The sequence below is a fragment of the Papio anubis genome, chromosome 4, assembly GCF_008728515.1.
Source record: "Papio anubis isolate 15944 chromosome 4, Panubis1.0, whole genome shotgun sequence".
In the NCBI taxonomy this organism is placed as follows: Eukaryota; Metazoa; Chordata; class Mammalia; order Primates; family Cercopithecidae; genus Papio; species Papio anubis.
In genome coordinates, this window is record NC_044979.1 from 47,900,715 (window position 1) to 47,918,362 (window position 17,648).

The 17,648-nt window shown below is 34.3% G+C and overlaps 1 protein-coding gene across 3 annotated transcripts in view; it reads left to right on the forward strand.

Annotated features, from left to right (window-relative positions):
* Nucleotides 1-17,648, forward strand: part of IMMP2L (inner mitochondrial membrane peptidase subunit 2) — an 871,433-nt gene that overhangs the window by 655,461 nt on the left and 198,324 nt on the right. For 2 of the 3 annotated variants that reach the window (XM_017956239.1, XM_021935332.2), the window contains exon 6: nucleotides 6,406-6,508. The exons of the other annotated variant lie outside the window; for it this stretch is intronic. In XM_017956239.1, coding sequence (XP_017811728.1) covers nucleotides 6,406-6,508 — 103 coding nt within the window. The remainder of the gene's footprint in view (nucleotides 1-6,405; nucleotides 6,509-17,648) is intronic. 3 annotated transcript variants of the gene reach the window in all.

The window sequence follows — 17,648 nt, forward strand, 5'->3', positions numbered from 1 at the left end:
TTATTTATTGAGGTGATCTGGAACTGAACCGACAATATCTTCAAGGAATGCCTGTATGTAAAATTCTAGAAAAGGCAAAACCATAGTGACAGAAAGCAGCATAACAGGGATTGCCTGAAGCCAAGGATAAGGGTGGGGCAGATTTGCTCGCAGAGAGACATGAAGAGTCTTTTTTGGGTAACTCAAGTGTTTCATATCTTGATATAGATAGGGATTATGTGACCGTTGATTTTTAAATTCATTGAGTTGTATACTTAAGGATGCTGAATTCTATTTCATGCAAATTATGCCCCAGTAAGGGAATTCTACTGTCAATTTAATTTTCTTTTCTTTTTTTTTTTTTTTTAAGGTAGTCCATGTTTTTCTCTGGAAGCTTTTCAGAATTTGAGGTTGGGAGTAGTGAGACTTCAGTGTTCTACAATTTCATTACAACATATGATGGTGCGATTTTTACTTGTTATTGCACTGATTGCAGAATCTGCATTTGTAGCGGTCAAAGGAAAACTTCCCCTTCGCCCTCTGAAAACTGACTGAAAAGTAACTGACAAAAGGCAGATTAATAGGAGTGAAGTCATACAAAGTGCAATGGAGGCTTCAGTAACAGAGCGAGTACACCAGGCAATGGAGTACAGATCATTTTATACCCTTCTTTTTAGGGGGAAGGGAGATGGGGAAGTGTGGAGAATTTTAGGGTGGTAGTAAATGGTTTTTATGGGAATTCAATGGGGTTGAACATACAATGGCCTGAGACAAGTTGGACCCACAAAGCAGACGATGGTTTGTGACCAAAGTTTATTCAGGTATGTTGAGACTTCAGACTTTCTTCCTGCGATATGAGTTGAGTTAATGAAAACTCAGGGAATGGACCGGAGGTAACCATTTTCTTCTGAGCCAGTCTGGACTTCAGGGAGATAAGGGAACTTCAGGGAACAGCTTCATCATGAGCTTTATTTAGGAGAGACAATGGGTTGAGAAACAGGAGGTGGAAGAAGGTCAGAGAGACCTTGAGGCTTCTTCAGTTTAACACATCAACGTGCCGTATTTTGGGATATCAATTTCTGAGGCCCAGCACATTTATTCATTCATCAATTCGGGAAAATCCTCTACCACCATCTCTTCAAATATTATCTCTTCCTTGTTTCTTTTTATTCTCTTTCTTTGGAATTTTGATTACACTGATGTTACATTTTCTTACAATGCTTCCCATATCTTTCTAATGTCTCTAATATTTTCCATTTCTTTAGTGCTCTGTATTGAATTCTCCTCCAGTTCATTACTTCTTTCTTTAACTCAGAGTAATTTGCTTTTTAACCCACTTATTTAGTTATATATTTTAATTTTTAGAATTTCTATTTGGTTATTTTTCAAGTGTCTATCTTTCAAATATTATATTCTTCCTTACTCGTGTATTTAATTCCCTTTATACTTTTAAAAGTATTTAAATATAGCGTGTATATTCATACATCCAGTATTTGAAGTTTGCAGGAGTCTAATTTTGCTACTTATTGTTTGTCCTGACTCACTAAGGTGGGTATTTCCAAATGAGATTTGTAATTTTGGATTGTGGGTTCCTGTTGGCTGGGATTTATCTATAGAAAACCTGAAAACCACATTTGAGGGATTATTCTCTGCCAGATGCCTGGGGCCGATTAAAGTTGATTCTTAACTGTGTGAGACTACCCAAGTAGTGTGAATTTGAACCTTAGTTTCACTTGAGAAAAGAAGGTAGATTCTCAAAAGAGAGTTTTTTCTCTTTCAGAGGCCAACACTACAAAGGCAAGTGTTCTTTTTATTTTTCTTTCCTGATGGTGGATTTTTTTTTCTGGTTCTATCTGTTAACAGTGATAAAGAGACCTAGTTCTAACTGCTGATCTTTCTGAGTCCAGAGCCCCTGACTTCTGGTCCTTCAAGACAATGAAAACCATGGATCGAGTATCCAGGGAGCAGTAAATATGCTCAGGGCAGCCACTACTTTGGACAATGAGAAAAACTAAGAGAATAATTTGAAAAATAGATAAGAATACCTTATATCAATCATGAATTATTAATATAAATAAGTGACCTACTTAAGAGGGAGAGAAGGAAAGAGAGAGAGAGAGTGTGTGTGTGTGTGTGTGTGTGTGTGCGCGCACGTATTTGGGAAATACTTTTAATAAGAAGTTCTTCCTTTCTTTCTTGTGGTAACAAGAATTACCTAGACAATACTTTTTGTATTCACCCGATGACACTCAAAAGATTCAGAGACTTAAAAATACTGTTTTCAAGGTCAAATCAAATTGGAGGCAATGATTCTTTATTCCATTTATAAGACCTAGGTAACTTGTCTTGGTAAAGGTAGTACTAAAAATGCCTTTTCTTTTAGACAGGTAGTTAGAATACCATACAGAGCTCATTTTTGACTGTCAAAACCAAAATTATTTGCAAGCCATAGATACATACAACCTTGTAGGCTGACACCTCACTTAACTGTTAAATCACCTAAAAGATTATCTTGTCTTTCTTTTATGTGAATTCAGGAGCACAAAGCTATTTAAAATTCTTTCTCTAGAGAAATTCTATTAGGAGTATTATATTTCTTTGGCAGTCCTAAAAAGAACCAGCCCAATATTTTAACATCATATTTTTTAAAGCTACTTTGGATTATTCTTTAAAAAGTTAGATTGAAACCCAAGAAACAGAATATGCACTGGGATACAGCGTGAATTTTACCAGGGTTCTTCTATAGCTCTAAGTGTTCTTTCAAATCTGTCTGGTATCTAGGAAACCACTCTGTATTAGCATAGCAATATTCAAATATACAAGAGACTAGTAGGTAAAAACACAAATAGATTGTACTTTCCCCTACTACTCCCTGCATATTTGAATATGCAGAACACAAATAGTGTTTTTACACGTAAGTTTTAGAGTGTCCCAGAAGGACATAAGAGCAAAAGAGAAAAAAGATTGATTGTACCATTAAAAATAGTCTGTAGTCACAGTGCAGTCGTCGGGAGAGGAAATTACTGAAGCGTAGTTCAGGTAATTTTAAAAAACTGATGCTAATAGATGACAGAGGCTGAACACATTCTGACTTATAAAATGAAAGAAAATAATGGACAAAGGAAGACAATAGCAATAAAAACTACCACTTACTGGGTTCTAACTATACATCGGAACTATATTCAGTGCTTTACTTAAATTAAAAACAGTCTCAACTACAAGAGAATCCACTTATCAAGTGTTTAATGTATGCCACTTTTATCTATAGAATAATTTTTTGAGTTAGGTATTGTTACTTGCCCAGTTGTATAACTGAGGAAACTGACACAGAGTTTCATCAACTTGTGCAGATCATGTAAGCTTGAAAATGTTAAGTAAGATACAAAAGCCAAGACAGGCTGGCTCCAGAGTGTATGCTGTATAACAATCTTTCCATTTTATTTTCATCTAACTACTAACCTTCATTTCAGCCCAGTTAGGGCAGGAGTCCCTAATCTCTGGGCCACGGACTGGTACTGGTCTGTGGCCTATTAGGAACTGGGCCACACAGCAGGAGGTAAGCAGCAAGGGAAGCTTTATCTGTACTAACAGCCACTCCCCATTGCTCCCATTACTGCCTGAGCCCCACCTCCTACCAAATCAGCCGTGTCATTAAATTCTTACAGGAGTGTGAACCCTATTGTGAACTGCGCATGTGAGGGATCTAGGTTGCATGCTCCTTATGAGACTCTTATACCTGATGATCTGTCACTATCTCCCATCACCCCCAGAGGGGACCATCTAGTTACAGGAAAACAAGCTCAGGACTCCCACTGATTCTACATTATAGTGAGTTGTATAATTAATTCATTATATATTACAATTTAAAAATAATATAAATAAAATGCACAATAAATGTAATGTGCTTGAATCGTGCCAAAACCTTCCCCCACCCACCCTGGTCCATGAAAAAAAAATGTCTTCCATGAAATCAGTCCCTACTGCCAAAAAGGATGGGGACTGCTAAGTTAGGGTATGTCTTCTCCCATTTTAAAGATGGGGAAATAGAGGTAGAAACTCTAAGTAACTTGCAAAAGATTACTTGTGAGTAATAGTATCAAGATCAAAACTGATCTACTCTGTTTCCAGAACCTATATACTTTCCACTCTATTATTCTGCCTTTATGACAGTATTTTTTATTCTTCAGTTATTCATTCATTTGGTCATTCATTTAACAAATGTTTATTGAGTACTCTGTGCAGTCTGTTCTGGACTCTGGGGATACTCTTATGAACAAAAAAGGCAAAGTTCCAAAGATTGCATTCCAGTGGAGGGAAATAAAAAATAAACAAATAAACCCATAAATGTATATCAAGTGTTAGCAGGCTCAATAAAGAAAAATAAAGCACTGTAAGCAGCTAGAAAATAATAGGATAAAGGCTATATTTAAATTTTTCAGATAAGATGGTCAGTGCAAGGAAACGTGTAACTGTCACTGGTCTTTTAGGATGCTGTTGCTTTCTATCACAAGTATCCTGGCTTACATGACGTTAAAACTCAATCTTGGTTTCATATCACTCTTCTGGTTTCTGGAAGAATATGCTTGATTTAAAACTCACCATGTCATTACAGAAATAATTTTATGCTGGTTTTCCTTTGTAATTCTTGAATGGTTATTTGAAGAGACAAAATTGGTAATTGTTTTCTTTCTGAGCATTTATCCAAAATACCCAGCTTAATAAGGTGAAAAAACGTTTGGACTGATTTGGAGAGTATGCCTTGCCAACAATTAAGTAAAAGGATATTTTCTTTGTCATTAACATTTCATGTAGAATATTAGTTCTTAGAAGCAGTCTAATAATAAAAGCTGTAGTGATGTCAGGAACTAATTGACTGATTTTAATTGAAGAACACTTATATTACAGAGTATATGATGGTAAGATGTGTTCAACTTGTTTTTCACTTTTCTTTAAAATGCTGAAAACTTTCTTCCCAATAGTAATTAAAAATAAACAGCAGTCATTAACTTACTGTGGGCTTCTAATAGCCACAATATTGCTTCCTTGCATGAATGATTTACTGATCTAAAGTAAAGTAATTCAACACTGAAATTATCTTGAAAATTAAAAACCATCCTAGGTAATGAATAGTTTCAGTTTCTGTAGCACCAATTTATGTTTAGTTTTTTTTAATGTATTCTTCTGCACATATACAACTTGCTAACTAATAAAAATAGTCTCAAAGGGACACCACCTCAAAGAACAGTATGTATGCCAAGCTCAGTTTCTGAACTCTGCAGGCTTGGAGGTGATATTTATTCATTCCTTCATTCAGCCAACACTTACTGAGAAGCTTCTTTAGGCCAGGCATTTTCCTGAGCTTTTTAGGGGATAAAAGGAAAAAAATGCAGTCTCTGCCCCCAAAATAACTTCTTATTATGGGATTAGGATAATATTTTATTGTAAGCCTGTCTCTTTCATTTAGTTGGTTGTATCATAATTTATTGAACCAATTCTGTGTTGTTGAATATTTAGGTAAGTTATTATTATTTTTTGCTATAAAAAGCCTTGTTTGAACACCCCTTGTAGTGAATAAATGTGTCTGTATTTCTGATTTTATTTTTCAAATGGATTTCTACAAGTAGAATAACTAAGTCAAAAGACACAAACATTTTAGTATCTTAAAAATGTACCAAAAAGTTGCCTAAAATGGAAATACAGGGAAAAACATTATACTATTATACATTGCTACGAAAACTGTGTGAGATAGCCTTTTCTTAGTCCATTTCCTTGCCAGCATTAAGAATATAGAATGTTTTGCAACATGTGTATCATTGATCTTTAGTCTTCACAATTCTTAAAAAATTTTCATTTTTAGGAATACTTTAGTGCTGGTTAAAAATTTTCAACTGATATTGATAGTTTTTATCTAATAAGAAGTTATCCAGATTATGCTCTTTCCTTTATTTCTTATGCTGAAATTTAGAGTATTAAGAGGTTATGAAGTGTTGTCCATTGGTTTGAGAAGTTTGACTGCAAAAAATGAAGATTGTAGTTGTGCGTGAGTCTGTTGGAAAAGTTGAATATTAACTTAAAAGTAAATGTTAAAAAACCAAGTTAGATCTGTATTTTTTGGGGGTTTATTGGATTTCATAAATACATATTTAGAATATTGTGAATTATATTAAATTAAACACATTATATTTAGTGTCAATACATTTTTTCTAAGCACAAAATTCTTACCTGTAGAAATATAAAAAGAAAAAAAATACTGTGAATAGATTCAAAGGGCTCTAACCACATCTTCCTTAAAAATGAAATTATGGAGAAGCTTCATGGTTAACCTGTCTGTAACATCTATATATTTTTGCCATTCCTGAGTTTGTATGCTCAACAGTTTGATCTCTTTTCTATTCATATCTCAGTGGTTACACTGTTTATTTCCAGAACCATAGGACACAAAAACCGGTATGTCAAAGTCCCCCGTGGTCACATCTGGGTTGAAGGTGATCATCATGGACACAGTTTTGACAGTAATTCTTTTGGGCCGGTAAGTCATCTTTTATCTTCTTGTTGATATAATTGGATTTCAAAGGTGAGAACAAAAGTATGTCAGATAGGTTATTCGGGTAACTCAGCCAAGACTGATCATGAATTTTATAGTGGAATGGTTTATATTTGAAAATTTCCTTTTAAGTATCATAGATAAAGTACACTATCACTGTGTATGTAGGTATGTGTGTGCACATGTGTTTCTTAGGAAAAAAACTCATACACTTCAAGAAAGTACCAAAAAATGCTTTTGGCCAACTACCTTATTCCAAATTGGAAGATCTTTTTTTCTCCCACGGGAATACTTTGTAGCTTATATTTTCAGTTGATGTTTAGGTCTTGTACACATTATGTAGGCATCAGTTTTCTAAATCATTAGTTTAAAATGCAAGTGTAATGGAAATCATATTAGTAAATGTACAGGAAGCAAATTTTACCTCTACCCTCTTAGGGTCCCGGCGGGGCCTGAGAATTAAATTGACATAAGACAGAGTCACAGGAGAAAAGCCAGCAAATTTAAGATAAGTTTTAGGTGGCACAGGAGCCCTCATAAAGAAATGAAGACCCAACAGGTGGAAAAACGTACATACTTTTATGTTAGATTGAACAAAGAGACATAATTGTGGAAAAGTAACTAAATTATGTGGTGAGGCTAAAGGAAGATAATTATTTTAACACATTTTAACAAGGTCTGTTGGTACAGAACCCCCTCTATGCCCCCTGCCATGACTTCCCGTGAAATAATGTTTTTTTCTCCTGGTACAGGAAGGGCATCTTTCACATGAAAAATTGTGTCTCCTGCTTTCAGGAAGAAAAGGAAAAGATTAGAATGCCCTTCTTGCATCTGCTGTTTGTCAAGTGCCTTTAGCTTAAGTTATCCTCATGTCAAAGTGGCATACTTTGGAATGGCATAATCTGTCACCCTTTATAAGTAGAATGTTAGCATTATTGAGTTTATAGTAGACATGCAGACATTCCTTATTCCATGCTTGCACTCCATAAAATTGAGACTAAACTGGTATTTCGGGAGTTTTTTCATGTTGAATGTATACAGAAATTCTGTATTTATGAATTCCTGCAATAGCTCATAATACAAAGTGAAGAATCTTTTAGTTAACTGGCACTACACCTGCTTCTCATTATCTAGTGTGTTTAAAAGCTTGGATCTTCACTCATTAGATTTTCCTAAAGGTAAACATATCTGTACTTGTTAACATATATGTAAGTTGAGCATCCCTAATCTAAAAGTCTGAAATCGGAAATGCTCCAAAATTCTCATATTACTGAGCACCAATATGATACTCAAAGGACATGTTCATTGGAGCATTTTGGATTTCAAATTTTGGGATTAGATATGCTCATCTAGTAAGTATAGTGCAAATCTCCAAAATAAAAAAAAAAATCCAAAATTTGAAATACTTCTGGTTTCAAGTATTTTGGATAAGGGATATTCAACTTGTATAAGTTAATACTGAATACCTTTAGATATGTTTGTGAAAAACATTTTATCCATATAGTTTTTTCTAAAATTTAATGTTGGTGGTCTCTAATAAAACAATTTCTTTCACATAGTATGAGGGCACACTCCTGCTGTCGCTAATGGAGCAGCCACTTTGACTCATCTTTGGCTGACAGTACAGTAACAGAGCTAGAGCTGGATAAACATATATGACTGTGTGGAAGATAACTTTAGGAAACTACTCCTACTTATTTTTTTCTAGTTGCAATGATGATAATAAATACTTCTAAGACCCTTTCTTGCCTTTGAATAGTAATTATTACAAAAATATAATATAATTTTTGTAAGGTATACTAAAGTGAAATAAACAGATTGGAAATGTTTTAGGTCGCTTACAGTGTAGAAGTGACTCTTGTGACAAAATTTTGTAGCAACTCGCAAGTGAAAAATATTACCTAAAAACCATTTTATGTCTCTCTCATCACAGATGTGATTGGGTATGAAATATTTCCATTATGTATGATGTCTCTATGAAATATCTTTATGCTAACCCTCTTGAGTTTATGATCATTGCACAATGATAGAAAATGTCCTATCGTCTCATGATACGGATTTGCCAATTTATGACTTTAGTTTGCATTTCTAGTGTGATAAATACCTTTCATAAGTTTACTTTAAAATTTTGATAATTGTCTGGAAGTGTTGTTCAGTGCATATTACTACTTGATTTTACTGGATTATATCATAAAGACTTGGTGATTCTAATGTGTTGCTTTATAATTGCTCAGAATATTTTCTAAGCATTTCTTTCAGTAATTTCTTTCTCTGTGAAAGACATTAGTGTCTTTTCCTTTACGACACCTAGTTCTATGTAGATGAATACATTTTCTATTGTAGCCATGATGTTCTTCACCAGCACACAAAATAACTGATTATCATAGATAGTGACAAATTTTCTGCCTGCTTTAAAATGGAAGCACATAAAAAGTAAAATTTGTATTTGTATTTGTATGTATCTATAGCTGTGACATTTCTAATAGTGATTTTTAACTACTCTACATTGACAGACTCTTCAATTAAACATGCATGCAGCGATTATTATAAATATTAGTAATTATATTTGAACTGTTCTCCTAGATAATATGTTCCATTTACTGAAAACACAAATGTGATTCTTTCCATGGCCTCCAGTTAGCTTGTACATTTTCCACTTTGAAGTTTTCCTATCATTTTTATCTAGGTTTAAACTGAGAGCAACCAAGAGACTTTCACTCTTTCCTGCATAGTGATTTGTGAAATTCTAGTATCTAAAAATAAACCTAAAGTAAATTATTTATATATTTAGCACCTAAAATATATAATTTATTTTAGCTACTTTGACCAAAGGACATTAGAAGAAAAACTTTTGGCTTATACATTTCAAGGCAAACATAACTTTTCTAAGATGTATAAATGTATTTTGATTTTTAGGTTTGTGATCATACTGTGACCTTGTGAACAATTTGTGTGCCGGGACTATGAAGCATAACTGAATAATTCAGATTCAGAAGCTATTTATGATAGAGTGCCTCTTTCTGAGAATGGAAACTTTGAGCTATACTAAATATGAGTTCTTTTTAGTTCTAAGTCATTTGGAAAAGAGCAAATTCAATCACTTATTTCATTGATACCTTATTAGATAAAATATTAGCCCCCAGAGTGTTTTGTGAAGGAAATATGCCTAATAGGAGATGATAGTTTTAGAAATAAATGAGCATTAGAACTATTATTTATTAATGAAATGAACTGTTGGTTTGAAAGTGATGATATATAGAATATTAAAATTCCATAGAATTCCTTTTGAAGTTTATGAAGAACAAAAATTTTTTCACTTTTTAAAAACTAATGAAAAGTAAAGGAGAAAAAGTAAAGGTTATGTTTTTTGAAAAGTGTGGAAAATGAATATTAAAATTTATGAAGTGCAAAAAATTTTCCATTTTTTAAAAGCCAATGAAAAGTAAAGGAGAAGAAGTAAAGTTTATGTTTTTATATCATGCAAAGCTTTTTATTTATGCCTTCAAGACACATTTTTGAGCACCTGCGGTTTGTCCCCTTTGATTTAGGCTTGTGGATCCTGATGGGTGGGATGGCTCAGGAGAAACAAAAGTTACATTTAACCAGGCAGAGATTTTAGATTCTGTAATATATGTGGGAAATGGACATTTTAAGCAATTTAGTATCTAATCATACCTGTTTTGATTTTTTCCCCCTATATAATACTTCTTTGGTAAAAAACAAAACAATAGATTCTTGGAGTTGCAGGAAGGATGAAAGAATGGGACCTTTTCTTTTAAGAGCACTTGACAGCTGGGTGTGGTGGCTCATGCCTATAATCCCAGCACTTTGGGAGGCCGAGGCGGGTGGATCACCAGAGGTCAGGAGTTTGAGACCAGCCTGACCAACATGGTGAAACCCTGTCTCTACTAAAAATACAAAAATCAGCTGAGTGTGGTGGCACATGCCTGCAATCCTAGCTACTCGGGAGGCAGAGGCAGGAGAATCACTTGAACCTGGGAGGCGGAGGTTGCAGTGAGCTGAGATTGCACCATTGCACTCCAGCCTGGGCAACAAGAGAGAAACTCTGCCCCCCCAAAAAAAGAGGTTGGGGGAAGAGGAAGGGAGGGAGAGAAGGAGGGAGGGAGGCAGGCAAGAAGGAAGGAAGGAGGGACGGTGGGAGGGAGGGAGGGAAGGAACAAAGGAAGGAAGGAAGGAAGGAGGGAGGGAAGGAACGAAGGAAGGAAGGAGGGAGGGAGGGAAGGAAGGAAGGAAGGAAGGAAAGCACTTGACAAAGAGGAATTGGGACTGAGTCTTGGGAAATGTTTAAAATAGTCAGAGATTATAAGGACAGAGATTCAGGTCATAGATGATAAAGAGTGGACTGAACCTGTGAGCCTTCTGAATTCTTTTGCCACTATCACTAAACATTAAAACATACCCTGATGCCCAGAAGGAGCAGGTAAGAGGATCAATAGATTCTACCAGTACTAAGGTATAATCCCCACTCTCAAGGAAGGATGGAAGGGAGGGAGACAATCAGTCCTTCACAACACATTGTAACAAATACTCTAGATGGGGGTATGGCAGGGCCTTTTAGAGAAGTAGAGCGTTTGTGTATGAAAACCCATGAAATCTCCCAGGAGGATTTGGTAGAACAGAGTGTTCTGAAATCAGTGAAAATAACTATTTGGTAAAAATCCTGCATTACATAAAGCACTCTAGATGCTATATGTTTTGTGAATGAAGTAATTTATGCCTGGAGTGGTTAATGGGTTTTAGCTGCATTGAAAATATTCTGCCTATGCAATACAGAATAATCTTGTGATACACGAGAATGAATTTTCATTGCATTTATTTATTGTCGAATTGTAGCATTTTCCTTGTGTAACTTCTCTAGAGCAGCTAGAATAGCTTTTATTTAAAATCAGCCATTTCAAATTTAAAAAAGGTCATTAGACAGTGTTGACAGGATCCAAATGAAGTATTCTCTTCACACTTTCTTTGAAAAAATGGTGCTTAGGCTTTAATTGGTTATATTTTCTTGTGGCTTGTAGTACATGCTTGTTCTTTAGAAAATTTTGATAGGAACTAAAATAATCTATATTTTATAGAAAAATACTGGTAACAATAGTTTTATAGTTTTTGTTAATAAGTCATAAAGCCTTACCTTGTGGTTTTTCATCAAATGTTTCTCATGGTTCCCATAAACAGTGCCAGAACCTGGCAACCTCACATGCTTTACCTAGATATAATTTTCATTTGACTGGTGTAGACAAAGGCATACATCTCATAAAAAGATCAAAGCCACTTAAAGGAGATATCATTATAATGCAAATATTTGTATAACCAAAGATAACTAAGTCTTGGAAGAGAGCCCATTCTCAGAAGCTGTGTTCAACACCAAGAAATGTCCATGCAGTAAAATGAAACAGAAAGTCCCTCAGGACTAGCTTCACTGTTCATTGGATTTGTTGCTGTAATTAAGACATGAAAAAATATATGTGATTTTAAAAAGAGAGCTTGGAAACATAATATGGTGATGAAATAAATAATGTCACCCGTCTTCCCAAGAGAAGAGGCAATCTTAGCTTCCATTCCTACCAAATCAAATTTTGTCTTATGCCTTAATTATTCTGCTAGTGTAGAAATTATTTTCCACATGATTTCATTTTTAGATAGAAGAATGTCAGCAGAATTGTCATTAGACTTTATTGCTATGGCAGATACTGTTCCTTTGGGCCATTTAGTTACAGAATTAAACACATTCATTTTATTAGAAATATATATTTACTGATAATAGGTCAGGAGCCAAGATTTAGTGAAACATATGCAGGGGTTATTAATTTAGCAATTTTATAAGCGCTTAGAATTTTTTTAAAAGTGAGGTTAAAGCCTTTATTTTACTTGTTGGTACCTACATAACTGGGCATACATAGAAAAATAAAATGGAAAATATGAGGCAACCATAACACAAAAAAATGTCTTCTATTGAATATATTGAGATTAAAAGTTTGAGATTAAATTGCCTCATTTACATGGATATGTACTTATAAAATATTTGGTGGGTAATTTTGCTCTCCTTTTAATCAATAGCAAACTATGTAAATAACTTTGTAAACAGCAAACTATGTAAATGACATTCTTTTGACTGAGCTGGGAAACAGCTTTTTTTGGAAATTTTTAATTTTCCGAAAACTTGTTGGGTAATCTTTAAAAAGACTTTGCTCTGTGTCAGTATCTTATTGGTTGTATTTGAAAAAGATCAGTTTGATTTTGAGTGTCTTGGGTGATCTTTTTTGTATAATGGAGCCGTAAATGGACCCTGTAGTGAATCATGATAACTACACTTTTAGACATTATTCATAGTAAGACCCATGTGAGTTTTTGGTAGTTTAAGATTTGTCTAACTTGGTGAATCAAGCAAGTGAAAATGCAGTTTTTTACTAATGTCGTCAGAATCAGAGCCATAATGTGTATTCTACTGATAAGGTCATCACAGGCCCCATGGCTTTTGCATTAAATAGAAGTTATTTTTGTAATATGACTCCTAAATAATTCTGCTCCAATTGATATTCCTGTCACTAACATTTTTTCTGAAAAGAATCCTGATCACATCATTTTGCTTCCTAACAACAATATTATCAACCTATAGTACCTACTATATTCAATAAAGAAACAAGGCAAGAAAGTCCTCTCTTACCACTTATATTTGACATTATGCTAAAGGTCATTATCAGTGCAGATTAAGTCAAGTAAGAGAAATAAAAGATATAGGGATGGGAAATGAAGATTCCAAACTGTTATTTTTCATAAATATGATATTGTCTCCTTAGAAAACCCAAGAGGAATCTGCAGAACTATTAAGACAATTATGCAAACTTAGTAGTATAATAGCTATTATATACATGATGAAACACGGCTAGATATCATCAAGAAATAGAAAACATACTGTTAAAGAATTTGCCATTTAAAATAGCAGTAAAAAATTCATCCTCTGGAAAGGATGGGAATGAATGTTATTGGGGAGGAGTGAGTGTACAAAGACACCAAGTTACAGTACTTATATCTGAAGCAGAGTAGTGAGCATACAGATGTTCATTACATTATGCCTTATGCTTTTTATGTCTAAAACATAAAAGAATTCTTCCTTTTTTTTTTTTTTTCTTTTTTTTTTTTTGAGATGGAGTCTTGCTCTTTCACCCAGGCTGGAGTGCGGTGGCCCAATCTCAGCTCACTGCAACCTCCGCCTCCTGGATTCAAGCGATTCTCCTGCCTCAGCCTCCCACGTAGCTGGGATTACAGGTGCACACCACCACACCAGGCTAATTTTTGCATTTTTAGTAGAGACAGGGTTTCACCATGTTGACCAGGCTGGTCTCAAACTCCTGGCCTCAATTGATCCATCCGCCTCGGCCTCTCAAAGTGCTGGGATTATAGGCATGAGCCACTACGCCTGCTATAATAGACTATTTCTAATAACTGCATAAGTTAAAATATTAAAAGTTGACATCAGTGACTCCACATTACTTATAAATATTAGATCGTCCCCTAATATATGTGAGGCCTAAGGCATGGAGGTCTAAATACTACATGTCTAAATATTTAACATGTAACTATAAATTAAGTTAGCAAACTGTTAAATGAAATATGTTACTTTTCCTAACTCAATAAATATATCTCCATATGGCTAAAACCAGCAAACAAAGATGACTGAATTTAATTATTATTACACATTTGAGTATTCTGTTGAAAGGTCTGCGATGTTTGGAAGAGTAATAAAATGAAAACATACATAAGCGTTAAATTACATATATATTCTAAATGAAAATTCCAAGCTGTTATTATTCAAGTTTTTAAAATACATTTTAAATTCAGTTATACATTTTTTTTCTGGCCTCCATTTCAGCAAAATCACTATGTTGTTACAATCAAGATTTTCACATGATATGCATTTTATTGACAACAATGAATGGTATGAAGGATTAAAATAATACCTAATTGTATTTAGTGTCGGTAATTTAAATTTATGTTTATGAAAATGTAGATGAAAATAAACGTAAAAGAATTTAAAAGTAAATTTTTTCAAGTCTTTCCAAAAGATTTTTTTGTAAAATGTCAAAATGTATCTTTTCAAACCAAAAGCCAAAATACAAATAACTATTAACATAAAATCACATCAAAATTATTTAAATAGAACTAAATTTTTAAGTATTTAAAGAATTAATTACATTTTATTACATATTTTTATAAAAGGAAATCTATTTACAGGTTTGAAGGTTCAATTTATACATGCTTGTCTATGTAAAGAGTATCATGCTCCATGCATGTCATACCCTCAACTACATACATATAAATTTAAGAGCAGTATGAATTGTTTAGTAGTCACAAATGTTTCCTTTGTCACCATGCACAACTGTGGTGAATACTGTGTTTTCCTGAGTACCTCTAGAATTCTAGAATCACAAGTTGAAACATGAAGAGCAGAAAGAACAGGGGCACTCAGCTACTGGCAAATGATACTGAGTATGCAAGAATCTGTGGCCTCCATGCTGAGAAGGCTTGTCACGTCATTTAATTTCCTTCTTCTAAGCACTTCCAAGCTAAGCGCTTAGATGGCTGAAATCCTGCCTGTGATCAACTGGTGAAGTTTCATGGCATTTGGAATCAGTCCATTTTTAAAAAAATATAAAATATATGGAAAAACATGTGTCTGGGTCCTTAATGGTGTTAGTTTGTTTTGAGTAAATCCTGGTGAATAATCGGGGTTAGAATGTCACACTTCGCTAGTGCTGAATGCCAGATCTTGAATGACATAGGGACCCATGTGTTCTTTAATAAATTCAATTTTTGTGAAACTTGTGATGTGCAGGTTCCTCAAAAACACAGGCACCAAAAAAAGCAGTGCCTCTTGCCGGGGCCTGAGTGAAGTCTGGCTCAAAAAAGCTAGTGTAAACTCATTAGCAGGGCTTTCAAACCCTTTTGATTCTGTCTCATGCCAAATTTTCCAGATCCATCTTACCTGCCTATGCCTTGATCATTCCATAAATTCCCCATTTGGTTTTGCATTTTTGTATGTTGGCACAGGCTGTCATTTCTTCTCCCTTTCATTATCTTGTGCCTGCCTACCTTAATCTGGACAATGATTACTTCCAGACCTACTGTAACATGAAGTTTTGCTTCTGACTAAGCCAGTGACCCCACACAGCATTTGCAGTATAATTGCACAGTGATTCTGTGTGTGTAAAGACTGTGAACATTGCCAAGGCAGCTATGGGAGCTAACTCATCCTTGTATCACTGTAGCCCAGAACTAGGAACAGAGTTTAACAGCTGTTTCATGACACAGTTAATGGCCAATTTCTGCACAGTAAAGGTTCATCTAGAACAGGGTGCAGTGAAATATGGCCCTTGAACCAAATCTGACCCATTCCTATTTCTGTACAAAAGAAGTTATGTTGGAACACAGCCACACTCTGGCTTTCATATTGACTATGGCTGCTTTCCCACTGTAACGGCTGAGTTAAGTACTTGCAAGAGAGACTATATCCCACAAATCCTAAAATATTTATTATCCACTCTTTATAGAAAAAGCTTGCCAACCACTGATCCTAGTGAATTAGTAATAGATAACTTTAGAAAGATTGGTTTAGGACTGATTATGTCTGGCTGTTAATAGGAAAGTCAGAAATTTGAACATTAGAAGGAACTAAAAAGCCCTTTACATTATGGAACAGGAGAGTAATAAGTTATGAGAGGTGTCTGGCAAGACTGATTTGGGAAAATTATGAATGAAAGATTAGATTGGAAATAGGATATAGGTAGAAAATGCAATCATTTGATAATACTATTAGTTCAAATGGGATATGATTAGGCATTAGGCAACGGTGGTGATAATAAAAATATGAAGTAGATTGACTTATAAGAGTCCTTAGGAGCTAATAATTGGTTTGATGTCTGTTATATTCTGCTTCCTCGTATTAACTCACCACATCTGTTAGAAAAATTCACCAGTTGGAATACTGAACTAACTCCATGCTCATCTCTGATGGGTCAAACCTTAAAATTAAGCATAAGCAGCAGTCTTGGCTACGTGATGAGAAGTGTGCTACCTGGTAAGTATTAGATTTTTGTCCCTGACCTTGGGAGTACCAATCAAGTCTTGTTCATGACTCCTTAAATTATAGGCAAATATTATTCCCTCAAAGTATCAAAGTTCCATTCTGTTACACTTAGCATCTATGTCAACTAACCCCCACTCATTTCACCAGACTTTTCTACTCTTTTTGGTTAAGTTCTCACATGTTTCAAAAGGTATAGACAATTCCCAGAATGTAGAGGCTAAAAGAAGGAAACATAGAGTGGCGAATATTTTGGTAAAACAGCTGAGAGAAAAAGCATGTTTTAAAAATTTATTTGCCATTATTATTTAAAACATACCCAAATATATATTTTTCAAAATTAAAATATTTTCAATACATCAACACATTGTGGGAAGTTGTAAATAAATTTTTTAATTAAAAATATTTTCAAAAAGAAATGTATCAATTTTTGTGAAGAAATGATATATAATGTACTTTCAAGTTACATTAATCTCCCCTTTATATTGTTACTGTATTAAAATAAGTATATTGATATTGTGAATTGAAATTAGGATGTAATCAGTGGAAGGAAAGGGGAAACTGAAAGGCTTCATCAAGTTGTGGAATATTGAACTTTTTTGATTACTAGGCCTGATTTTCATAAAGATAATAGTCATTAACTAGGACCTACTTAGACTAACAACTACATTAGGCTGAAGTTTTACTTAAACCTCCAGTAATTTTATTTACAGTTGAAGAGCTTCAACCAAACCATTTTCAAAGCTGCTTAAATCTCCCTTGTTGTGAAATACATCTACCTATTCCCCACTGAGGCTTTAAACTCTGTCTGCCTAGTATTTGCTGGGAAGCTACAGGCAAATGAAACATTCCTCTCGAATTAGCCATGATTATATTTGGGTTGTTCATATAAATTAAGTTTCACTTCACAAAAACCTAATGAGATTATAAATTATGTCATTTCTACGAGTCATTATGGAATTATCTAGACTCTAGTCAAGGAGAACTTATAATCTTCACAGAATATTTGGTACAGAGTCTTTTAAA